Genomic DNA, 25,785 nt, shown 5'->3' with positions numbered 1-25,785 from the left:
CCATTGCCCTCCTCTCAGCTCTTCCCTGGCTGAAGGGCACTCCTTCTTCAAGACTCAGTCGATGGGTTCCTCCAGAAAGTCTTCACCAACTGCCCCCGCCCGCCCGAAGCCCCCACAGCCTCTATCACAGCCTTTTCACCCTGTTCTGTCCATTCACCCATCTGTCTCCCTGCCCCTCTGGCTTGTGGGTTCTTACAGCACATAACAATTATTCAAAAAATACTTGTTACATGAATAAAAGAGTGAACACAGAAATTCATGAAGTACCAAACTAGATGTTCTCCTCCCCAAACAACCCTCCACGATCCCTCCCCTACCTTTGTTGGTAACAACAAAAACGATACTGTGCCGGCTCCATTCCAAGTACTTTACACATACGAACCCATTTAATCCTACAACTCTGCTATTATTATCGCCATTTTCTTTTTCTTTTTTTTTTTTTTTTGAGGAAAATTAGCCCTGTACTAACATCCGCCACCAATCCTCCTCTTTTTGCTGAGGAAGACTGGCCCTGAGCTAACATCCATGCCCATCTTCCTCTACTTTATATGTGGGACGCCTGCTGCATGGCTTGACAAGTGGTGTGTATGTCCACACCCAGGATCCGAACTGGCGCCGGTTCCCCGAAGCAGAGCCCATGAACTGAACTGCTATACCACCGGGCTGGCCCATTATCGCCATTTTCAGTCAGGGAAATTGAGGTACAAAGAGGTTTAAGTGACTGATGCAGCCCAAGTGGCAGAACCAGGGTTGGTGCTAATCTGTGCTCTTAACTACTGTAGGCACTGCCTCTTGATAGTGTGTTTAAGGAAAACAAACCAAAACCAACATCAGCCTGAGCAAAAGACAATTCTGAAACACAAACTCCTAAACAAACAGAAATTAGCCATTTGGGGGTCATCTCTTGCTTTTGGCTTAGTCTATCTCTGACGCCTTCAACCAGGCAGACAGCTCTGCAGGCGGCAGGGCGTCCACCCCCACCAGGCACGGTCCCCAGCTCAGCTCCCCAGGTCCAGACATGCCTCAGCAGGCGGCTCTTGCCTCTTGAGTAGCCCCCCCACCCCCACCCCCACCCCCACCCCGAAGGCCCTGCTCTTGCCCGGTCTCACCTTGTCGCCAACGCCCTCGGCCTCCTCGGCCAAGAGGTACACGTTGCCACCATCAGCCAGCAGCAGGGCGGTGTCGGTGGTGGAGGAGGAGCGGGGGCGGCACTGGTGCTGGTGCAGGATGGCGGCCAGGCTGCTGTCCTGGGGGGCCTTGCGCAGCAGGTGGGGGCTGCCACGCTGGGGCTCCAGGGAGCCGCTCTTGGTGCGCCGGCCGCCGCCCCCGCTGCTGCCGCCCCCGCTGCTGCTGTGCAGGCTGGCGCCCCGCTTGATGGAGGGCCGGGAGCGGATCTGCTGCAGCACGCGGTTGAAGGCGGTGGGCCGCGCGGGCAGGTCGTGCAGGGACATGGCGTAGGAGACGCGGTGCATCTCCGGGGAGCGCTCCTTCTCGTCCGGGGAGTCATGGTCAGACAGGCCCTGCTGCTGCTGCTGCTGGGAATCCTGAGACGTCTGGGACTCCCTCTCCCGCGACCGGCGGCGGCTGTGGAACAGGTGCTTCAGGCCGTGGCCAAACATGGAGCCCTCCGAGAGCTGCTGGATTTTCTTAAGGGGAGAGATGAAGAGCCTGGTGAGTGGAGGGCTCTGAGACGCCCCTTGCTGGGGGCGGGGGAGGGGTCTGCTCTCGGGAGGTCCGTGCCGCCACTGCAGCTGTCTGAATCTGGATGATCCCCGTGAATGGCCCGTCATACCTAAAAGGTCACCTTGCAGAAGGGGGCAGCCCAGACCCACTCTTTTCATTCCCAAAGAAATGCACCCCGTGGCGCCCCACAGGACATTCCCAATTAACAAGGGGGTTCAGGTCACTGGTCACGATATCCTTGTGGCCAGGCTGGGGCCTGGGGCCTGGCAGCACTCGGCTTGCGAGGTTGCATCCCTCTGGACTGATTCTCCCCTGCCCCCAGGCCCTTCAAGCTGCACTGGCTCTTTCAGACCACAAGGCCCCCCCGTTTCCAAAGATGCCTCACTGCCTGGGAAAATCAGGTCATACATGCAGGTTATACTGTTGTAGCAGACACTGCTAATTGCCTACCCAGTATCTATTCCCCTTTCCTCCTTACCACCCAAACTGCATGGTCCTAATGAGCCTTGCTAAAAATTCTTGCTTCATCAGACTCCCTTGCAGCTAAGAATAGCCACATGGTATAGTTTTGGCCAATGAAAAGCAAAGTGAGCGTTTCTCGGAACACTTGCTTTCCTGATAAAGGTACTGGCCCTTCATACTTCTCCCCATCTGGAACGTGGAGGTAATGCCTGGAGATGCAGCAGCCATCTTGCAACCACAAGATGACTGGCATGATGACGAAGGCCTACAAACACAGGACAGGCCTGAGAACCTGATGGCCCTGTGAAGCCACCAAACCAGTTGTGAATGCATGTCCTGGGATTCTTGCTGCAGGAAAGAAAGAAACCTATCTGTGTCTACACAACTCTAGTATGACACTCTGATATTTGTAGCCAATCACATTCTTGATAGAGTTGGCAATAAAATAAACATTACTGGAGCTTCCGGATTGATGGAGACATCCACGTGACAGGAGGATGGTGAACGCCAGTTCCATCGGGAGAGAAGCTCCTGCACTCAGGACCCTTCTGGACCTCGCCCTATGTACCTCTTTATCTGGCTGTTCATCTGTACCCTTTATAACAAACTGGTAAACGTAATAAATGAATAAACTTTACTTCCATGGGTGCACCCTGCAGTGCAGGCAGAGACGTGAACACTTCTTTGGCATAGATGTCAGAACAGCTACCCACACGGGCGTCTTTCCCCTCAAATTGGAACAGACTGAGGAGGCCCTGGAGCCCAGGCTGCCCCAGCCCCAGCCCCCCGCCCCCCGCCTCAGCTCTGCTGCCGAGATTCTGCACGGGCTCCCCAAGCAAGACGGCTCAGAGAAGGGCGGCCGGCCTGCCCGTGCTTGGCAGAACCACGTGCGACCCCATCCAGACAGCTGCCTCGGTCAGCGGGCGGGCGCATGCAGCCAGGCTGAGCCCCCAGGCAGGTGTCAGGGCCAGCGGGAGGAGGGCTGGGACCTGGAAGGACAGGTGAGAACCCACACTCTGTGACCGGGGAGGGAAGCTCAGAACCCAGCGCGGGGGGCGCAGTGCGCCACAGTGGGTCTTCACCCGTGGGAACCACCCATAAACTCATGAGGCAGCTTCAGCCACTTAAAAACATTCCAAATTACACGTGCTGGGTTCCTTTGTTTCTAGAAACAAACTTACAGAGCGGAAAACTTAGCCCTTGCAGCAACCAAGAAAAACACATCTTCAGGTCTTCCGAACTCGCTGGCCCCGCTCTTACTGTGACCTCACACCTCAGCGCTGTTTGTGTAGACGGCCGCACTTACATCTGGATATTACTGTACTTTCTTGCATTTGTATAAAAGTTTAGGATTTTCATTTTCACCTCACTGGAGTTCCCTCACAATCTTCACAGTAGGTGGGACCCTTACATCACCCATTTTACACACCAAATAAGTTACACAATCTCAGACCCGAGCTGATACCAGACCTCCCTCCAGGTATCGCGGAGGGGCCAGCTGGCTCTGGCATTTGCCCAGCTGCTTCTACCAAATGGTCACAGTCCATATTGCAAATTGTCTTCCTAGCATCCTATTCCAGGCCGATTTCTCCTCTCCTAACCTGGCTTCTCCTACACTGTGGCCCCTCTTCCATATCCACACAGATAAAGAGCTACCCTTCGCAAGCCTTCCCCGGAGGTCCTGGAGCTCTCAGGCATTTCCCCTCCCTCAGCCCCGGGAAACGGGCGGGGTGCTGTGGACAGCAACCATCACTGTCTGCCATATTGCCTTAGAGCCTAAAATCCTTGGTCAGTTTGTTTCTAATGTTTCTAATGTTATACAACAGCATTATTCAAAGCACTTTCCAATTTATGCTGTCCTTCTAGCCTGACGCCAGCCTAACCTCAGGAGGGAGGGTGGGACAGATGAAGCATCAGTGACTCCATTTTGCAGATGAAGAAACTGAGGCCCAGCACAGTTAAGTGGCTCATCTAAGTCACACAGATGAACCCCCAACTTCTAGTCTAATTTACCTTCACTGGCTCACACACTAATTCCAAGACTCAAGTAGATACAGTATTGACGTGTGTCCCAGAACATTATCAAAGGCAGGATTAAAACAAAACAAAAATGCCTGGGCCAAGGGGCGTTAGGTCCCTGAGGTATAGCGTTGGATCTGCCCATGCCACATTGTGGGGCTTGGGCAAGACCTTTAACCACCAAGAAGGGCCTTCATTTCCCACCTCCCCATTTGTCCTGCAGGTGAAGGAAAGCCAGGGATGGTGACTCAAGTGACCGCAGAACCTCTGCCCCAGCAGCTCTGAGTCTGCTGCAGTCTACGGCAGGCACGAGGGAAAGACCAAAAAGACGACAAAGAATAATGGGGGGAGCGGCGTCTTGCTCCAAACGAAGGGGTTCTTCCTTACTTACAAGGTGCAGGCGAGAAAATAGGGTGACATGCAGCCAGGTTGCTTCTGCACGTGGTGTCCAGGAGGAGACGGTTAAGGGGTTTTGACATCACATGGTAAGCATTGAAAAAAAAACCTCATCACATACACATAACCAGCCACAAGTTCTGGAAAACGAGGAAAGCCATGGTGACTAGCTTGAGGGAACTGCCTCCAATGCAGCAGGAAGCGCCACCTGCTCTGACTAACCGGTTCCAGCTACTAAATGTCACTTGCTTTTCCACACTGACTTTTGCTTTTCCCCAGCTGCCAGAAACCATTTTGCTGGCCAAACGAAACCATGTGTTAGGAAGAGAGAGTGGAGATGTCTCAGAGTTAGAGGTGGGACCCAAGCAGAGCCCTCCTGACCCACAAGAATAAGCAAGAACTGTCCCAGAACTGCCCGGAGGCAGGAGCCGCTCAGAAAGGAGGGGGGGGGGGGTCAGGGGCCGACACCCGGGGGGCAAACGAGGGGAGTCTGCGTCTCTGCCTGGAGCTGCCTTTGAGGGCAGGAAGGACCCGTTTTCTTTGGGCGCCCTCCTTCTCTCAGGAAGAAAGAGTGGACTAGATGGTTTCCGAAGGTTCCTTCCTGAGAAGCCTGTGGTCTCTGAACAGCTGGGCTTCCTCCGTTTTCCCCCCTGGGTGTGGGTCCTCAGAAGGGGAAGTCTGCTCCAAAATCTGCAAACACAGCTGCACGAGTAAAACGCTCCAGGGTACAGTGTCTTGGCACCATCTGGTTAAAAATAGCCTAAAGCGGCTTCTAATTCCTACAGGTCCCCATGTTTTTAACAACTCCCAGAAAAGCCGAAAGGATTTTAAAAAGTCACACTAACCCACAGCTAATTATCGTACCGGCAGCCGACTGCACGTCCCTTCCTCCCACCTGGGTCTCACACTCCCTCTGCCCACCACTGGTTGGGCTGGGAGCGTTCAGTGGGGTGACTGGGTCACCGTGAGCCTTAGCAAGCCTAGGTCGCCAACGTGCCTCTATTTATAGGGTCTCTATGGAAACAGGGCCAGCATCAGAGAGCTAATCGCTGTGAAAACCCACAGAGTCCTACTCTCGGGATACAAAGTGACTGCGGAAGTCTCCAGTTGTCCTTAAGAAGCTCTGGGTGGGGAACCTGAGTTGGAGCCGAGAGGAAGCATCACCCCAGGTCTGGCGCTGACGACCACATAATGGAGAGGAGTGAACAGCGCAACTCTTCAGGCCTGTTTGGGGCTTCTGTTAGAAACATAGCGATGAAAGATTTTTGGAATCATGTTTTTCTTCCCTGGCATCACAGCTGACATTAAAAAACAGATCTCAACTCAGGGGCAAATGATTTCCCCATCCCCAATTTTATTTTAATTCCTTTCCTGCTTAGACAATTCTGCCTGGAGCCCATGCAAGTCGGGAAAGGTGACCGCGCCCACTGGGTCTTCAGGCAGAACCAACTGACGTATGCCAGCGTGGAACGTTTTTATTAAAGTTACCTGCACACCGTGCCCTCTCTCTGCGTCTTCTCATCCCGCCCATCCCGCCCATCCTCCACCGCCTCCCCCTGCGCAAAGCCCCCTGACCACACCAGTCTGCAGATCTCACCACGTGGCTCTGCACTCGAGCTCATTATCTGCACCACTCATCCTGCAATTAATCACGTCCTGCCTTGTGACATGGCTTCTAGTGCTCTCTCAAACTGTTATCCAACTTCTCCTCTGCTTATGGATGGAAGCCTCGATGCGGATAGGAGCGAACGGAGGGCAGGAGCTGTATCATCTCTATCTTTGTGTCCCTAAGACCACCTGGCAGAAGCCTCAACACAAACAAGGCGATTGCCACCTCACTATTTGTGCGTTCATTTTCTGAGTGGAAACTATCCAAGTCTACAAAACCATCTTAAAAAGGTGATTCAATCCTTCGACAACTACCTTTTCCAAAGATTTAAAATGCTCGGTGCAGCAGCTTTCTCGTGTCTACCCCAGACCCGTCCACTGCAGTTGAAGCCCTTGTCTCAGGCTGCCATCTGACCAGCTGCCGAGACTGAGCTGGCTGGCAGCAGATGAACACAGACCAGGAGCCCGAGTGTGTTCAGGTCTTCACACACGGCTTAGGTCAGGGCTCGTGTCCATACCGGCAGCTTTGTTTTCCAAGTGGTCATCACTCAGTTAACTTGGGTGGACTAAGGAAGCCTTTAGCTTTTTGGTTTGAAAAGTAAAATACTGTTTTTCTCACACAATCACAAAACGTACCTGCTATCCCTCAACAGCTTTGTTCTAACGTCTCCCAAGGAGAGAGGCTTAAGTGTTTGGCTGATAAAGGTGGGCCCTGTCCAGTCACAGCCCCTTGTTCTGAGAAAGCACCCTCCGAGTCTATGAGGATTTCCAAGGGAGACACCATTTCTTCGAAGAGAGATGAAAATAGACATGAGTTTTGAACTGGCCTCTAAGACCACCACTGAGAGGCCACCTGAGCTTTCTTCCCAGCCTGAGAGCCACACTTTCTTTAAACTTCAGCCCCAAATTCAGGTCCTATGGAATGTTTCAATTCCTTGTTGAGGAAGAGATTCTTATTAATGAGATTTCAGTTAAGACACAATTAAATACACAAAAAGAAGCACATTCTGTAAATACTGAGCCTGCAAGACAGTCCCCACTGGAACTAGAGCAGCTGGGAATTCATCTGGAACCAGGCGTGTGGCAGGACACAGAGCTCCACCGCCACATGCTTTCCCAGGGGCCATCAGCCCCGCCCGCACCCACACACAGGGCTGCTCTGATGTTACTGGAGGTGGAGGCTGGAGCGAGGCCGTGCCAGGCCGCAGGGCCTCGGCCCGCCTCACAGGAGGTGCAGGCGGGATAGAAACCGGCACCCTCAGCATTCTCCACGCGCCTCCACTGTTCCTGACCATTTACAGGGCTGGGAGGACAACTGCCACTTCAGTCCAAAAGGACACAGGCCCTACAAAAGAGTTGGCACTTGCATTTCACTTCCCCCACTCAGAAAGCCCCTTTCCTCTTGTTTGGGAATTAATGTTCCATTCTTTCTTCATTGTTGTGCTCTAAGCCCACTCCCCCAGGACACCTTTCTGATTAAGCCCATGTTTCTGACTCCATCACATGATGCTCCAAGCACCCTTAAACTTACTGTCCCTTGATGGATGATTTCTCGCAAGTCTTCCGTCCTGTTTGGGAGCTCACCTGGAGGCAAGGGCAGTACCCGTGGCCGAAGAACTCGTCTCCCGTTTCCCTGTTCTTAGTTCTACCTCAATTCCACCTCCCCTGAAGAAACCTGTCCCAGGGCTCCAGCTCCCACTGAGACTACAGGAATCTTCAAGCCTGAATACATCACTTCTGAAGTAGAACGAGGAGCCTTATAATGCAGCAAGGCCACGTAGAGCCACACTCTGCCATCACACCCTCCCCTAGAGCCCTGGAACACATGCCCTCCTTCATGCCAGCCACATCCCTATGAAGTAGCTTGTCTTCTCCTCCACTGAAAAAGTGGAGAGACTGAAACACATAAATTTTGGCACTGTAAACACTGGGCCTTACAAAAAAGGTAAAACAAACCAACAAAAGAACAGAAAAACAAGCAGGGGCTTCTTGGGAATGTCAATGTTCTCTTCCTTCACTTCGGAAGTGGGTAGATGGGGTGTCTGTTTTGCTATTTTTTTCCCTTTCTTTTTTTTTTTTAGAAGCTATGACCTTCAGTTTTTGTTTTGTTTTTTATGCTTTTTGGTGAGGAAGATTGGCTCTGAGTTAACATCTGTTGCGAATCTTCCTCTCTTTTTTTCTCCCCAAAGCCCCAGTACATAGCTATGTATCCTAGCTGTAGGCCATTCTAGTTCTTCTGTGTGGGACGCTGCCACAACACGGCTTGATTAGCGGTATGTAGGTCTGCACCTGAGATCTCAACCAGTGAACTCTGGGCCACCAAGGCAGAGCGTGTGAACTTAAGCAGTGCGCCACCCGGCGGGCCTGCTGTTTTGCTATTGTTATTTAAACTGTACACATGTGTTTTCAGACACTTTCATATGCGCATCACATTCCTTAGTCTAAAACAATGCCTTTCCTGCGTGACCCACAATCCCTCCTCCAGCGGGCTCTCTACACAGGCCATTCATACAGGGGCTGAAGCCCCTGTGATCACCAGCACAGGCTGTAAGCCGGCACGGAGACTCGCAGTGGACTCCCTTGTGACTTCCCCTCAGCGATGGCTTCTAACCGCTCTTCCTGATCTCCACTCGGAGCAGGCAGGAAGACCACGCGTAGCGTGAATGAAGAACACAAGCTGGAGCCCAAGCCCGAAGTCAACAGCACTTTGAACCAGGACTGGAATAACATATTTGGAGTTCCCCCTTTTTCTTCTGGGAAAAAGCATCAATACTGGCCAGAAACCCCTAGGGAAATTATTTGCAGGGGCTTTTGTGAGGGACAGGGAACCTCAGGGCAAGTCCAGGGGAAGAGCCTAGGCCTTCCTTTCAGGAAAGGCTCAATTTCTCCAGCTGCACGGAGAGGCTGTGAGGTCGCAGATCTCCTCCCCTGCCTCCAGGCTCCAAAACTCATCAGGACAGAACCAGCTGACTCTTAGCTTCGTGAGTGGTCCCAGGCCTCAGCAGCATCCACCACGCTGTATCTTTAAAAAGACCGTGTGTTCTGTGTCCCTTTCTGCAGTTTTCCCGTTAGCCCCTCCCGACTCCCATTCTTCCTGCAGCTGGGTTTTCTTGCTGGAGAATTCCAGGGTACTTCTGGTCAGCCAAGACTCTCTGCAACCAGCAGTCCTGGCATCTCCTCCCAGCTGACAGGGAACCTGGTAGCAGCGAAGGGCTGGATAATGATGACAAATGAATCAAGACATGAACTCAAGTGGTTAAACAGGAATCTGAGCCCCTAGAGGCTGGACTCTGGATTCCAGAATGATTCCAACGTGACTCTGGATTATGGGCTCCCACTGCAGGAGCGTCTGCTGAGATCCTCCGGAAGCGCACGTCCAGTGTATGGAGTTGCTGAGAAGGCCCCCAGAGGGCCTGCACAAGCCTCTTGGGGGGCAACGTCCATCTTCAGGTTATTTTTCACTTATGGTTTTGAGACGGCTCCTTTAAGACTGCGGCTTCACACTTTTCCCTTCTTTCCACTGGCCCTCCCCAATAATCACAGATCCCTGGCCCCAGAGCAGAAATTTACAGTGCCAAGTAAGATGCCACAACACTGAGGGACTGCGGAGAGAGACCACAGGCGCCCAGGAAACCCCTGGCTGCTACTGTTAGGGCGTCATTCAGCTCTCTTTGGCAAAGACTAAAATTCTCTTCTCCTCTCGCCCCTACCTCTGTGGAGGTGCTTCGGACAAGCCTCTTATGTTTTAGCTACTTTCTCAAGATGATTTCTTCCCATGCACTTAATCCATCACAAAGCCTGGAGCTGTCACAAGAAAATAGAAGTAGGACTAAGGGACCAAAAGTTCCTATCTCCAAAGTTTAAACTGAAAACAAAAGCAAGCCAGAATTGCTGGTCTCCCGACAGTCAAGCAAAAGGGTGGGGTTAGAGGGTGTTAGAAATCACACCTGCCCCTTCTTTTCTTTTCTTTTTTTTTTTTTTTTGAGGAAGATTAGCCCTGAGCTAACATGCACCACCAATCCTCCTCTTTTTGCTGAGGAAGACTGGCCCTGAGCTAACATCCGTGCCCATCTTCCTCTACTTTATATGTGGGACGCCTGCCACAGCATGGCTTGACAAGCAGTGCATAGGTCTGCACCTGGGATCCAAACCGGCGAACCCCGGGCCATGGAAGCGGAACATGCGAACTTAACCCCTGCACCACCGGGCTGGCCCCCACCTGCTCCTTTCTGGTGCTGCCATCAAATCTAAAACAAGTCAGCTTCTACCCAGTTTCAGAGCCAATTATGGAATTTTTCCATCACTGGAAAACAACTTTTCCAGGATTAGAAAACAAGTTTGGACACTCTTCAATATTCCCAGTCCCTTTCCCCAGAAAAAGGCTCAGAAAAGTTGAGTGATTTGCCTGAGATCACACAGCAAATCAAATTGCAATAGACCCCAAGTTCATGTCTGGTTCTGAAGTCCCTACCCTGGTAAAATGCGATAAAGTTAACAGACATAAACAGAAAACGGCCCTGTTTGTTGTTGCTATATCTGCCCCAACCAGAATGAGGGTGTCACCAAAAAAAAAAGAGAGATGATATCAGAAGGTGGAGATGAACGAGCTTCTCAAAGCAGCTTTATTTTCAGAGACAAAGACACTGCAATCCCCACCCCACACCACAACCAGCCCACCTTCCCTCATGAAGACAGCAGGTGGAAATGAATGGAGCCGACAGTTCCCACTGCCACCCTGAGCTGGAGAGTGCGGGGGTTCCAAGGCTGCTTCTCATGGACTCAGGGCGATGGTCCCATCTGGTCAAGGAATCAGGGTTTGCTGGCCAGATCCATCTGTATCGGCCCATCTGTATCTAATGAAGCTGAAGTCTGCAGCAAAAACCTGGCCCCCTCCCCACGTCAGCATTAAGAGCACCCCTTCCCCTTCACCATCTCATTTAAAATAGGACCCACACAGGGTGGGCTCAGACCCGACGGCTGGGCACTGAGGACTCCCTGGGCCTGACTACAGTGTAAGCTTCCTGCACAGAACTACCCAACGGAGCACATCTTTAAACCCAGGCTAGCCCCCAACCCCCGAAAGGGGCAGCAACAGAACCAGAGGTCACCTTTAGTTTTGAAAAGTACACCCAAGGAGGCAGCTGTCCACCCCCCCCCCCCCCCCGGCCTCCCCAAGGAACACAGACAGGTAACACACACAGGTAAGAGCACACTCACCTGCGCTCTGACTTCCTGACTCTGAGCTGCTCAGGCCAAACGAGGAATGTCATTGGCTTATTCAGGTTAGCTCCTTAGTGGCTGCTGCCATAGGATACAGGCTTTATTTAACGGAGTCCTCTCGCTCCCCTAGCCCAGACCTTGCACCCTCTCCGGAGAAAATCTCCCCGAGGCATCAATCTCCAAGGCATCTAAGTTCCTTCCTTGGGCTGACAACTTGGTCAGCCCCATGGTGAGGCGGCTCGGGAAGCCTGAGCCTGCAGTCCCTGTGGCAGCTCCAGCAAAGGTGCATTATTTATCCTGGCGCTGTTTTAATTAATATAGAGATATATTCAATACGGCTTGACAACAGTCTCAGCAACCTCAAGACAGAAAATAAAGGACTCCCAGCTGCATGGGATCGGCTCCTTCGGATTCCGGTTCCAATTGCCAGCTCAGCATGTGTGCAACTTGAACCGAGGCCCCAAACCAGCCCAAGCACGGCTTGGCCACCTGTCAGTTCTCCACCCTAGGGGTTGGTTCAGCAGGCAGGCAGGGATCTCCAAGCGCTAGCTTAACCTCTGGCTCCACCTAACGGCAAGAAATCCACACTCCCCTTTCACCGATGGACAAACTGAGCTTCATCCAGGAAGGTCCCAAAAGGAGGAAACCATTCAGCAAAAGAAACTAATGGTCCTCTGCTTGGCCTCCCAAGCAGCCATTTTCTTCCCCTGCCATGTTACAGGACGGAAAGTGATGTCAACCTTTCAGTTAGCATCTGGGGTCTCTCCAGCCCTTTGTGTGGGAATAGCACTTCACACACATTATTCAAACCATCTCGAATGGGTGAGTCACCAGAAGTTCTGCTGAATAATGAGGAACAAACACAGAGGCCTGAAGGGAGCTGAAAGACAGAGGCACAAACGGTACCTGACGTCCAGCCCAGGGTCTTGGCCCAACATCCGTCACCCTCTCTGACCTTTGCCTGGCTTCCCTATCACTTTTATCCTATTAAAGCATTTCTGCGTAGGGCGGGGAAAACTAAGTCGCCGGCTGGGCTTGCCAGGGGAGGGTCTGCGCTCACCTTTAAATCAGGAGGCTTGCTTCGGGGACCCGGATTGGGCGCCGCGGCAGCGCCCGCATCTGAAGTTGGCCCGCCAGCGCCAGCGGAGTTAGCACCCGCGGCCTCCCCAGGCCGGAGGTCCGCGCCCGGCAGGTGGCAAGCGGCATCTTCCAGCCCAGCTCCATCCTCCTCGCCCTGCTGTTGCCGCAGCTCGTCCGATTTGCACCTCTTCATGGTGTATGTGGGTCGGCAAGGGGACTCTGTCCTTCCAGCGCGCCGTCTTGGGGGAGACCGCACCCCCTCTTACTCTCAGAAACGAGGCCCAGGGTCTACATTATGAACGAGGAGGGGAGTCGGCGGATCACAATTTCTTGAATTAAAAAATAAATATTTTTAAAGGAGGATGGGGGGGCGAGGAGGGGGAGCCTTGGTTACAGCTTGGAAGAGTTCATTACCACCTGGGGAGCGGAGGCAGGTCACAGTCGAGGCTGGGCAGCAGGAGTCCTTGGGCAGTCATTGGAGCGGGAGCAGGAAGACAGCCCCCGGCCCCCAAACTTTCTGCTCCAGGGCATGGGCAGGGCGGAGGAGAGCGGGGCGGCGCAGAGCATCCCTCCCGGCTGGCCGGGCTGCTGGGCGAGGCAGGGCTGGGGCAGCCGGCCGGGCAGGTCCTCGTCGGCCGCCCTCGGCGCCGGCTGCGGCCCCCGGCCCTGCCGCTGGCCCCCGCCCCTCATGGGCCGGCCGCTCCCGCCCGCCCGCCGCGCCGCCTGCTGCAAAGCCGCGACCGCGGCCCGAGCCCGCGGCGAGCGAGCGCGCAACCTACCCCGCCCGGCGCCTCCGCCCGCGAGGGGGAAGGCGAGGCAAGGAGAGAGTGACAACGGCAGCGGGCCAATGGGAAGCCCAGAGGGCTGAGGGGGCGTCGCGCGGCCGCGTTGTCAGGGTTGGTTGCGCCGCGCGGTGCCCCAGGAGAGGTCTGGAGGGCTCTGCGGCTGCGTTTTGGCATTGCGGAGGGCGGACTGCGGAGTAGAGGCAGGGGCGGCGGGCAGCCCGGGACGCGGCTTCAGCAGATGCGGGCGGAACCCTCCCAGGAAGGGCTCCCTCGGGATTGCCCCACCCACCCGTTGTATTTGGCAGGGAGGGGGCCCAGTACGGGATGCTCGTCATCACTGCTTTTTTGCCCTAACTTTGGACATTGTGTTACACATCCCTTCAGTAAGGAAGACACCGAGCCCCTCTAGGATACCTGGTCTGAAACAGAAACCTATGCCTACGTTCAGAGCCGAAGGAAAGGGGGTGTTCTTCTGCCCCAGCGCCCCTTCCCCCACTTTACCTATCTCACGTGAGCTTTATGCTCAGAAATGAACACGTATTTCATATTTGAACACAATAATGTGTGTGAGAGTTCCTTGCAAACTGTGAAGCAACTTTTAAATAAGAAGGGGTATTAATTGCAGGAGGTTGAGACACATGGAAGAAAAGGAAAGGAACGCAATCGCTTTTTCCCGTGAATCTCAGCCGAACTGCGCTGAGCAATCTGGAGGCAGAAGAGAGCAAATATTGGGGTTACCACGACATGGAGCCTAATATTAATAACAACCCCATCTGAGTGTCTGCTGTATGCTCACTGTGGAGAAGATGGTTTTGCCCATCCAGCAGCCTAGACCAGGGGGACTCAAAGTATGGTCCTGGGACCAACAGCATAAGCGTCATCTGGAAACTTGATAGAAATGCAAACTATCAGACACCAGCCAAATGTAGTGAATCAGAAACAGTGGGCCCAGAAATCTGTTTTAATAGGGCCCTCCAGGTAATTCTGATGCAAGCTAATATTTGGGACTCACTGGCCTAGACTATAGTGAAGGGGCCACTTGGTCTGAGTCATAGTGAGGATCGCTAAAAGATTTTACAGTTTACCAATCTCTTTTACACTCATCACGCTGTTGTAGCCTCAATTCAGTCCTACTAGTCTGTGAGTTTCCTGACTGTTCTGTCTTCTTCCCATTCCAACCACTCATTTTAATGTGTATCCTAGAGAGCCTAAGTTGTTAGGAATTTATTTCAGTCGAGCAGCTTTCTAAACTAGGCAGCTCCATTTTTAGAAGACCGGAATTTAGGAAGGGCTGGGAATGTAAAACCACCCCTCACATCCACTACACAGTATCAGGCACAATGTGGAAACACAAAGCTACAAGCCTTTAGCATTTTCAGTGGGGAGGGAAAGGCAGAATGCCAGTGAAAACCGTGGCAGGACTAGACAGAACCAGTGGGGGCACATTCCACGGTGCAAGGTGTCAGGCAGAGGAGTCTATTGGTCCCTGCCTGACTTGGCCCAGAGAAGTGCAGGGTCCTCACAGACCCTGGGCAAGTCTTGGGAGGAAAGCAGTGGTGAGCTCATGTGGATACATGTTCATGACCTGACTCTAAGCTGAAGAAAGGTGGAGGGAGTGGTGTGAAGCTTTAAGGAAGCAGAGACCATTATCATTTTGAATTATGCCTCATTTCTATACTAGGTTGAAGTTAGCCAGAAGTGTTTTTGTTTTTTGGGCTTTTTTTTAAAGATTAGTACCTGACGGGGCCGGCCCTGTGGCCCAGTGGTTAAGTTCAAGGGCTCCGCTTTGGCTGCCCAGGGTTTCGCATGTTCAGATCCAGGGTGCGGACATGGCACCGCTCATCGAGCCATGCTGAGGCGGTGTCCCACATAGCAGAACTAGAAGGACCCAAAATTAAAATATACAACTATGTACTGGGGAGTTTTAAGGAGAAGAAGGAACAAAAAAATTAAAAAAAAAAAAAAGATTGGCACCTGAGCTAACATCTGTTGCCAGTCTTTTCTTCTTCTTCTTCTCCCCCTCCCCCTCCTCCTTCTTCTTTCTTTCTCCCCAAAGCCCCCCAGTACGTAGTTGTATATCCTAGTTGTAGGTCCTTCTGGCTCTGCAATGTGGGACACCACCTCTGGCTTGATGAGTGGTGCCATGTCCGTGCCCAGGATCTGAACCTGTGAAACCCTGGGCTGCTGAAGCGGAGCATGCGAACTTAACCACTTGGCCATGGGGCCGGCCCCTTAAGTGTTTTAGATTATCGTAGACACATAACATGATGGCCAAGTTTCCTATTTATGGCTGTATTTAGCAAGCTGTAATGCAGGTCAACAAAAAAATCTATAGTGTCTTTCATGAAATCAGCTAATAGTTTACATTCTGTTTTGGAGAGGTGGCATAGCATAGTGGTTAAGATCTCAGACTCTGTGGCCAGACTGCTTGGGGACAGATCCTGGCTATGCTCTCCACTGACCATAGGACTGGGGGTGAGTTATCTAACCTCTTTATGTGCCAGCTTCCTCGTTTGGAAGTGGGGATACTGACAATATCTACCTTAGAGAGTTTGGGGTAATATATGGAAAACACTTGGACCTTGCCTGGCACAGCGGCGGCCTTAGATATCACAGAGGTGTCACCCAGCTTCAAAAAGGTTGCACACTCCAACAGTTCTATCTTTGGGAGTTCAAACGTGTCTCAGCCGTTTCTGACTTTCTCTGGGCGTCCTCTGTAGAACGACTACACTGCTGTCAAGGAAGTTTGGCTGGAAAGTCTACGTAGTGACCCGTGTGACCTACAACTGCTGGTTTGAAGCTGGTGGGAAATTTCATTAGCCATAGTAACTTCTTGAGTGCCTAAGAGAAACAGAACTTTGAAGTACTTTGACTGATTGAAATTGTGTTTAAAGGATTGGCTCATTCTATTATTCTAGGCTTCTTTGGGAAAATATAGCCACACATTATGTTTTAATGTTCAAGATAAGACAGAAATTTGCAGATTTACAATGAAAGAGAATTTTGGATGTAGGAGTAGCATTTTCCATTCTGCTTTGACACGACTAGTTAATTACAAGTAAATAACAGTATAGTGGGAAGATCACTGGTCTTGGTGTTAGAAAATCCGTGTAAGAACTCCAGTTCTGTCATTCCCTGTGTGTTCCTGGACAACCATATCACTTAACTTCTCTCACCTTTGGTTTTCTCATCTATAAATAGGGGCTAATAATACCTATCCTCGCATGGTTATTGTAGGGATTATTCCAGATGACGCATGTGAAAACACTTGACATGTAGTGTGTGCTCAGTAAACCTGAACGAGACAAAAATAATTAACAAACTTGGCCAAGCCCCCTGTCTGCCACATGAGAAAGGCAAAATTATCCCACTAAGCTTAAAGCTCTTTGTGAAAGGAAATCCCAGTTAGGCTAATGAAAGCGGGTGCTCCTGGTAGATTCAAATTTGCTACACCAGTATGTGTATAAACAAGGAGGATAAAGAACAGGGTTATGGAGTTCTGTTCCCTTGTCAACAGCCAGTTCATTTAGCTTTATAAACTGATGAAGCTTTAATTATAGAGGATAATGTGCCAAGAACAACAGGTACGCATAGAGTAGGGGTTTTTTTTCTTTTTGTAAAAGTAATTAAATCTGAGAAATACAAGGCTTCTCTTTTTGCCAATAGCAAAAGGCTTGTAAATTATCCAAGAAAATTCTGTTTCCTATACAATAAGAATTCTTTAAAAAACATTTTAAACATCAAATGGGTAGGTAGTTGTCAGAGGGCTATTTTTAGATTTAACAAACTAAGTAGAGTGCTTTACTTAGAAGGTAAAGTACTCTCTAGAGAGACTGGATATAATAATTTGGATCACTGTATTGTGATACCAACATCATTACGAACATTCCTTTGTTAATGTAATTTTCTTCCCCTTCTTTTGGAGATTTCCACTTCCACTCATTGCTCTGCTTAAAGGAAGTTGGGTTCCGTTGGATCAGGGGAGTAAACTATGCAAATAATCGTCGGGGAGATTGGCTGGGTTGCTGATGACATCACAATCCCACCACCTCAGTCCAGGCTCCTCATTGGCTGTTGTGAGAAGCAGGCTGGATCGGGAGGGCTCTGCATCACTCTGAGTTGGAGGAAGCTCTGAGTCTAAACTAAATTTTGTCCTGTTTTTTACTTAAAATGTACTACTCAGAAACATTTTCCATATGTTATTACATTTTTCCATGTTGTTCCATATGGTACTACTTAGATGTATTTCTATACGTCTAAGTAAACATTTTAAATGACTGCTTACCATTTATATATCATGGTTTATGCAACCATTATCCACCTTATTCTTACTTGTTTCAATTTTTGCCTTCAGAAATAAAACGATAATTACTAATTTATTCAGAAATAGTATATGTTATTTCCTCCATAACATAGAATCTCTGATGTCTAACTGGCAATGTTTTAAAGGAGTAAACAAACCAAACGGATTACCACTCTTGTGGCCGTTTCTCTCACAGCATCCCTGAGACCTGCGTGGGAGACCCATGTCTGTCTCCACGCACTGGTGCAGCTCCCTCTGTAGCACAAAAAGCTGGAAGTTCCTGCTTCTCATTTCAGGTAGGATGCACATTCTTCATTCTGGGTGCTTGTTGCTCTTCAGTAATGGAGAAAAGTGGCAACAACCACGGCCATGAACAGAGGAGGCTTGTGAAGCATAAACTTAAACCCTAATTGTACTGCTCTGCGAAAGCCTGAGACTGGTAAAATGGCTGCTTTGTGTCCCTTCCCTTCTCTATAGGGAATCCATACAAGCCTCCAGACAATCTGTTACTTAAAGCTGAAAATGCTAGACCTTACAAAGATAAGAAAGAAAGAAAAGATACCAGCTTTGCTCAGAGAGAATCAGTTGTTTATTATTTTACATCTGAAGATAAATATCTATGGCAGTTCCATCTATTATTCTATGTGGTACTTTTAGATATAATAATAAGAGCAAGAAGCCACGATTCAGAGAGAAGCACAGGTGTTAGGCATTTTGCGAGGAATCCTGTGAACACTCTCTTACTTAATTCCCATGATAGCTCTGCAAGGTAAGTGTTCCTCCCACTCTCCAAATGGGAGAACAGGCTCAGAGAGACTGCAGCACTCTCGCAGGCCTGAGATCTGCACTCTGCCCTGACTCCTGACCTAAAGGCCTAATGGCTCACCCTTTCATGACTAATTCTGCAGCACTCTTGTGGTAAAGATGTTGTCAGTGAGTATTAGTCTACAGTTAAATATATCTACATTCATTCAAATACGTTTATGAAACATGTACCAGGTGCAAAGGCTTTCCAAGACTCTTGTGGAAGAAAGAGAATAAAGACATTAGTCCCTGCCCTTGGACTTGAAGTCCAGTTGGGGAAACGAGACACAAATGAAACGTAAAACAACACAAGATCAACGTGGTTATGTCTGTCAACACTCTGGGAAGGAGACAATGGGGGACCGCAGTGCAGAGGAGAGAGCAAGCTCCGAGAGGGATTAAGATGACTGCAAGGAAGGAGCATTTACACACGTTCATCCATGAGTGTTTAAAGGATAAAATGTTGCTCTAGGATGATTCTTAAGTCTTTAAGTATGTAAGAACTATATAAATCATCTTGAATATAGAATCACTCAATGTTTAGGTGTCTTTAATTTTACATGTGCTTGTTACAGAGTTTTATGGCATATTAGTGATGGGGAGAAAACTTTTTTCTTTTATTCTCTGAGACCATGAGGCAGTGTTTCTCAAAGTCTGGTTCATGGGCTACCAGCAACATAAATCACCTTGGAATTCAGTTACGCATGCGGATTCCTGGACCCCATTCCAAACTGATGGAAACAGTTTCCAGGGGTGGAGCCTGAAAATCTGCACTTTAAACAAGTATCCGAGGTGATTCTTAGGAACATTAAAGTTTGAGAACCACCGACGTAGGGGAAGACTTGGTTGATCACATTTATCGATAGACTTGTGAATTAATAATAGCTCCCATTTATTGAATACTTACCATATGCCTGGCACACACTCACATTTGGTCTGTAAAACAAACTTTGTAGGTAAGTATCATAACCTCCATTTTACAGTTGAAGAAACTAAGGCTCAAAGAGAATTAAAAACTTGCCCGAGGTCACCTGGCTAGAAAGAGCTAACCAAACCAGTTCTGCTTGCCTTCACTGTCTGTGCTTTTTCCACAATGCCTCCTGCACTGTTGCCTAGGGATTGAGTGTCTATTTTGTGCCATATAATTTCCATCTCAACTTTCAACACCCCAAAATGCTACTCTTGCCATATAAGATAACTAAGATTCAGAGATATTAATATATATCTCAAAATTACCTTCCACCAGTTGGAACAGAGCTTTCTGATTCTAGTATGAATTTTCCTCACTTTCACTTCTCCTGACAGTTCCTAAAACCTCTTTCAGCTCTGACTTTTGGGACTTCCTTTCCTTCGTGTAATTTATCCCAACCCTTTTCACCTAGTTTGGAATGGCAAACCATTAGCTGAAGTCTAGGCTTCGTTTCTAACAGCTACCACACCTTTTCCCAAGACAGGAATGGAGAGCCACAGTCTGAATCAAGAGGGAAATGTCACTTGCTTGGAAAACCTTCTGCTGATCTTTTGACTGCAAAGAGAAAAAGACAATTTAACCAAAGAAGCCTCTCCTGGGAAGGAAGGATCACACTATCCCATGTGAGATCTTATTCTGGAGTTTGCACACTTATGTCATAAATCATTTTCAGGGAGTCTGATATCGCCCTGGGGCATACCCAAGAAGACAGAGGGACAAAGGGCTGTTTTCACTGGGGAATGCACGCAGACTTGCCTTATACGTCTCACAGGGTGCGGAGAAAGAGGATAGTACTCTCTTTAAAGATGCAATGACACAATACGATTCAGTAGTATACAGCTAGAGCCACAGAGATGTCTGTGGCATTCACCCAGTAATACGCTCCTGGGAAATACTTCAAAAGAAGAAAACAAGCAACAACACAACAAAAAATCTTTATAACAATGAAAAACCTGAAACAACCTCAAGAATAGGGAGTGGAATGAGTAACAAAGGCATAACAATATAATGGAATGTTGTGCTGCTGTTAAAAGAAATACATATGCTAAGTATGTAGAAACACAAAAAGCTTTCTTTAAATAATATAAAATTAAAGCATTACACTGCAAAATCGTGTTGAGCTGGAATAAGGGCTTTGGGGTCCAATGAACCTGTGTTATTAGCTGTATAGACTTAGACAAGTCACTTAACCCGCGTCTCAATTTCCTCATCTACAAATAGGGATAAAAATGTATCTTTCCAGGGTTGTTTTAAGAATTAAAGATGACATAAACTATACGGAAAAAATGTGGATAAACCATGGATAAAGATGGGAAGGGAGTGCTAAGAAACAATCATGTTTTATGCTAGGATAGGGGACTATTGAAAATTTTATTTGAAATGAATTTACTTTTATGATGTTTTAAATGTAATATATTTTTCTCTTTATTCCTCCACACCCTTAAAAAATTTCATACTCCCCATGCAGGAGATGTGTGCCCATGTCATCTGGAAACTTGTTTAAAGGGGTCACTAAGCTCTATTTTGAGAAGGGTCCTAGATCAGTGCTTCTGAAATCAGCTCTAGGAGCCCTGAACACTCACACACGGGAAGGCAGCTCAGCTAGGTTCCAGGGCCTGTCTTCCAAGCACTCAGAGGTTTACGTGAAGCTCACTTCGTAGCGCGTCCTCTCTCCTCTACAATATCGCGACGGGGAATGTTCTCTTGACCAGGATGTCTCCCATTCATCTTTGCTTCAGAATCTTAACCCTCACCTCCATTAAACCACCTGCCTTCAGAGCTAGATTCATGAGAAAAGGCGTAGGCAGGAGGATGATATGAAAGAAATATTTTCTTTCAGCTAACATATATGGAGCACACTTTTTGTTTCAGGTATTGTGTTTGGCACATATGGACAGATACATACTAAGCCAGTTGGAATATTTTAGAACTCAGGCTTCGGAATCTTCTAGAAAACCTCTACGAAGATAATGTTGACATAGAAAAGGCTATTGGTAGGTTTTCATCTATCCATCTTCCTCCACCCAGGATCAGCCCAGAGAGATTAAAATATAACCTGTTGCAAGGTTTTATGTTGGGCAGTTAAGGAAGTTAACCAAAAGTGAGTTCCACTGAAATGTCAGGCAACATACTGGAGAAAAGATCAAAACCATTTAGATTTAGAAACGCAATATGAATCTTCTAATCTTACTGATGAGAAATGAATTGTGGTAAAACTATGTTCAGGGCTTCTTCTGGAAAGTTTTGGGTCAGTTACTCTAAAAAATTTCTGGAAACCTTGTTCTTCTACTTGGCAGTAAAACAAAGATTACCTCTGTTGGGGTTACACCAAATTCCTCTTAATTGATTGTTTTTCCTTCCCTTGCTCTGCATCCTAACAGCCAGGGATGCCACTGATTAAATATTCAGCATTGGAATGACACTTGATGTATAATTAAATAGAATGCATTTAGCTGTTCAGCTTTATAGATCTTTAATCTTCAAGTTAATAAATTTTCATGTAGAGAATCTCATAACCAAAAACAAATACGATATTTTTGGAGATACTGTCCTCCTTGAAAAAATACGTAATCCTAAAGGTGAGTATTACTGTAGATAGGAAAGACAACATTTCTCAAGCATTTCTATGTGCCAGGCGAGGTACTGACTGCTTTACACATTATGTCACTTAAGCCTCACAACTCTGTGAGGTGGGTATTATTAGCTCTGCTATACAGATGAAGTAACTGAGGCCCCAAGAGGATCACAAAGTAAGTAGCAGCACAGCCAGGACTGGAACTCAGTTCAGATTCTCTCTGACCCCCATGCTTTTCCCTAAATTTTCACAGGATTTCATTTCTAAAGCACTGTCACTTACTATGGCTCATTCCACCCTCCCAACAACACAGTGATACTGAGCACAGTCCTAGGGCTGTCTCTCTCAACAGAAGTCATGGAGCCGGGATTGGAACCTCGGTTTACAGCAATCATCGTCATCTCAGCTACCTTTTAAGTCACCTGTTAAGTGCCTTCTACGTGCCAGGCTTTTTGCTAAGCATTTTTTATACTATTTGTTCCCATTTTAATCCTCACAATAACCTCATGAAGTGGTCACTATTATTATCCCATTTGATGGATGAGAGAAACAAGACTCAGAGGGGACAACAACTTGCCTAAGATTATACGGTAGCAAGTCAGGACTAGAACTCAGGTTTGTAATAATGATAACACAATTGATAAAAGCAGCTACGTATTGAATGCTTATCATGTGTCAGATACTGCTTTTTTAAAAAACTTTTCATTTTGACGTCATTTGAGATTTACAATTGGCATTGCTCTTTTAATATATACAACCCTATGTGGAAGGTGCTATTATCCCCATTTTACAGATGAGGAACTAAGACAGAGAAAATAAGTCACGTCTCTAAGGGCATACAAACTGGAAAGGGTGGAACTAGAATTGAACGCAGGTCTCTGACTCCCAGACCATGAGGCTTTGCTGCCTCCTGTTCTGTCTCCGTACACCCTTGCTGCCTAAAGTGTGGTCCACGGAACAGCAGCCTTGGCATCACCTGGGAGCTTGTTAGAACGGTGCATCCCAAGGCCTGACCAGAGCTACTGATTCACAAGCGTGTTTTAACAAGATGCCTGCGTGACTCTTGTGCACAAGAATGAAAAGCACTGTGCTGCAACACTGCTGGCAATGCACAGAATTAGCAGAGAAGAGAGCAAGATTGTCCAGACCAGGGCATCTCAAACATGTTCCCTGGGAAATCAGATGTGAGCTGGAAGAAGGTATGTTCTGCTGCTAAACTTGATAATGGTGATCTTTTCCCAATCGCAGAAAAAATTAAGTTAATGAATTCTATTTTCTCATCTTCTCTTCCATAGTTTTTCCTCTTTTCTTTGGAGCCAGATATTACTTGCCTGTTAGTAACTTTAGAAGATGACAACAACTGAACAGTAGTAAAGAAATACCTATGGAAAACTCAGAAATGTTTAATTGCTTGTTGTATTTTTTTCTTTAATTTGTGGGTTTTTTACTTCTTGGATTTGAGATTGTGATTTCATGTTGCAAAATAGAGAATAGTCATACTTTCTGTTGGTAGCTTGTTCCTAATTCACATGGCAGAATTAAATGTGAATGTCTTCTGGTCTTCCACAAAAAGCACCTGATTCCCATCTACATAAACATGAAGATCAAGTCTTCAGGATCCCTTTAGAGATCATCCAACCAAGAGGAACTTGTCATAGAAAAGTAAAGTTAGAAACTCTAATATATTTCTCATCTATCCCTCTTCCTCCAGTGAGGATCAACATTAATATCACCTGGTTATATTTTTATCTATATATTTATATAATTTTAAAATATTTTTTTCCATTTTTAAGGTATTAATAGTCACTTCCATCTGAGAATGAATGAGTGTATCAGATCTTTCCTGAAAGCAGGTTTTTCAGAGAGAGAGTGAGAGGGCACACAAAAAGGCACTGTGCTCCGGCTAGAGCAGCAGCCAGGCAAGTGAGGGGAGAGCACAGCAGGGAGATGGGGCAGTGGGAAGGTGCAACCCCTTCACAGTCTGGCTGTGTGGGCCTCAGCAGGCTGGGAGCCAGGGACTAAGGTGGTTAGGTCCAGGCCTCAATGAGGGAGAGACATCTAGATAGTAGAAATATGAATGCTTTTTATGTTCTCCTCTGTGCTTTCCTGAATATTCAAAAATGTGTACAGTGAATATTCATTCAACAAATATCTAACGGGTACCTACTAAGTGGCAGGCACTGTTCTAGGTGCTGGAGATACAGCAGTGAACAAGCCAGACAACAATCTTTGGGCCTTTTCTCTGGGGCTGGTCAGATACCTTGAAGAAGACACTTCAAGTTTCTTCTCTGGCTGGTAAACATCTGGTAGCCAGACACCTAGGAACTGAACGGCAGAAGAGGGCTGGGAATCTTAGCATCCAATACCCATAAATTCACTTAATCTCCCTGTGTATATGGAGACCTCCTATTCAACCCGCTCTGGAGAGTAAATGCTTCAGTCTTCTTTTGGGGGGAGCGGGGACACTTGAAGAAGGGGGAGGTGACCTGGGGATCCAACTGTTCTTAGCTTTCAAAATCCTGTTTACTCCCTGCCCAGGGTACAACCTGTACCTGGCAGCCCTCTTGTCCTAGACCTCTTGGGAGGCAGTGGGGACATTCCTGAGACTGGGGGATTCTGCATATGAATCAGGGGGCGGTCTCAGCTTTTCCCGCTTTGGGCTTAGGGTTCAGGTTCCTCAGGCTGGTAACTCAGTGAACGCGTGCCCATTTGCTTTCCAGCGTCTACATTTTTTTTGTTTTTGCTACTGGCTCCTCTCATTGTTGTGGGCTTATGCCTTTAAAAATCCCATCACTGTTGAGCTGGCCCTGGCCGAGTGGTTAAGTTCGCTGGTTCAGATCCCGGGCGCCGCTCATCAAGCCCTGCTGAGAAGGCGTCCCACATGCCACAACTAGAAGCACCTACAACTAAAATACACAACTATGTACTGGGGGGCTTTGGGGAGAAGAAGAAAGAAAGCAAAAGAAGAAGATTGGCAACAGATGTTAGCTCAGGTGCCAATCATAAAAGAAAAAGAAAAAAATCCCATTACTGTCATTTTAGTAGTGTTCTAGGAGGGAACAAAAGTAGATCTGTGTCTTATCTTCCTTAATGGTTTAACTCATCACTTTCAGGAAACTCTTTCCTGTACTAACTTAAATCCTCTCTGGTTACCATTCAAGCCCTTATTTCCCCCTATTTGTCCTTAAAATTAGATATTTGAATAGAATATGTATTTCTACTTGTAGGTGATTGTGATTTAGGAAGAGTTCACTGTCATTCACATCCTTTAAAATTTTAAATAGCAGGAAACAAATTATCACTTTCCTCAGCAGATCAAAAATGGGGATGAGACATAGTCATACAAGTTCAAAATTATGTATGTAGAAGGTTATACCGCAGCATTGTTTGTCGTACCAAAAGACTGCAAAAAACCTCAAGGTCCATCAATAGAGGACTCGTTAAATAAACCATGCCAATCCCTATGGTAGGATATTACACAGTTAAAAAGAATAAGGCAGATCTGCGTGTTCTGGTGTGGAAGAGTCTGTAAGGGCAGAATATTGCAAGCAGAGTATGATATCATTTGTATTTAAACATATGTATCTCTATAGTATCTATATCTGCAACAGTGGTTACCTCCTAGGAGGGGAACTGGGTGACTGGGAGACAGGGAGGAGAAGGAAGACTTGGTTTTCCCATCTATACCCTTTGCACCATTTGAATTTTATGCCGCAGTCTTATATTACTTATTTAAAACATAAATACAAAGCGCTAATGAATAGTTTTTAAAAGGATGAGCTCCACGACCTTTACCTGACATAATGCCCTTCCCGATTACTTCCACCTATCCAAATTCTGCTCCTTCTTCAAGATACATATTAATTCTCAGTTCCTTTTT

General features: G+C 47.9%; 1 protein-coding gene across 5 annotated transcripts in view; it reads right to left on the bottom strand.

The window, feature by feature from the left end:
• Positions 1-13,246, bottom strand: part of TMCC2 (transmembrane and coiled-coil domain family 2) — a 35,932-nt gene extending 22,686 nt beyond the window's left edge. Inside the window, exons 1-3 of one of the 5 annotated variants that reach the window (XM_070266544.1) lie at positions 12,883-13,246; positions 12,449-12,797; positions 1,110-1,646 (exon numbers count right to left, since the gene is read on the bottom strand). In XM_070266544.1, coding sequence (XP_070122645.1) covers positions 1,110-1,646; positions 12,449-12,661 — 750 coding nt within the window. In that variant the 5' untranslated portion in view covers positions 12,662-12,797; positions 12,883-13,246. Of the gene's footprint in view, positions 1-1,109; positions 1,647-11,385; positions 11,470-12,448 lie in introns of all 5 variants that reach the window. The other 4 variants (XM_023640390.2, XM_023640391.2, XM_023640393.2 and 1 more) reach the window with 4 other exon arrangements.
• Between the last annotated feature and the right edge of the window lie 12,539 nt (positions 13,247-25,785).

This window comes from Equus caballus, chromosome 5, assembly GCF_041296265.1.
Source record: "Equus caballus isolate H_3958 breed thoroughbred chromosome 5, TB-T2T, whole genome shotgun sequence".
Classification (NCBI taxonomy): domain Eukaryota; kingdom Metazoa; phylum Chordata; class Mammalia; order Perissodactyla; family Equidae; genus Equus; species Equus caballus.
Note: the sequence above shows the minus strand (reverse complement) of the source record. Positions and strands in the feature narration are given on the sequence as shown.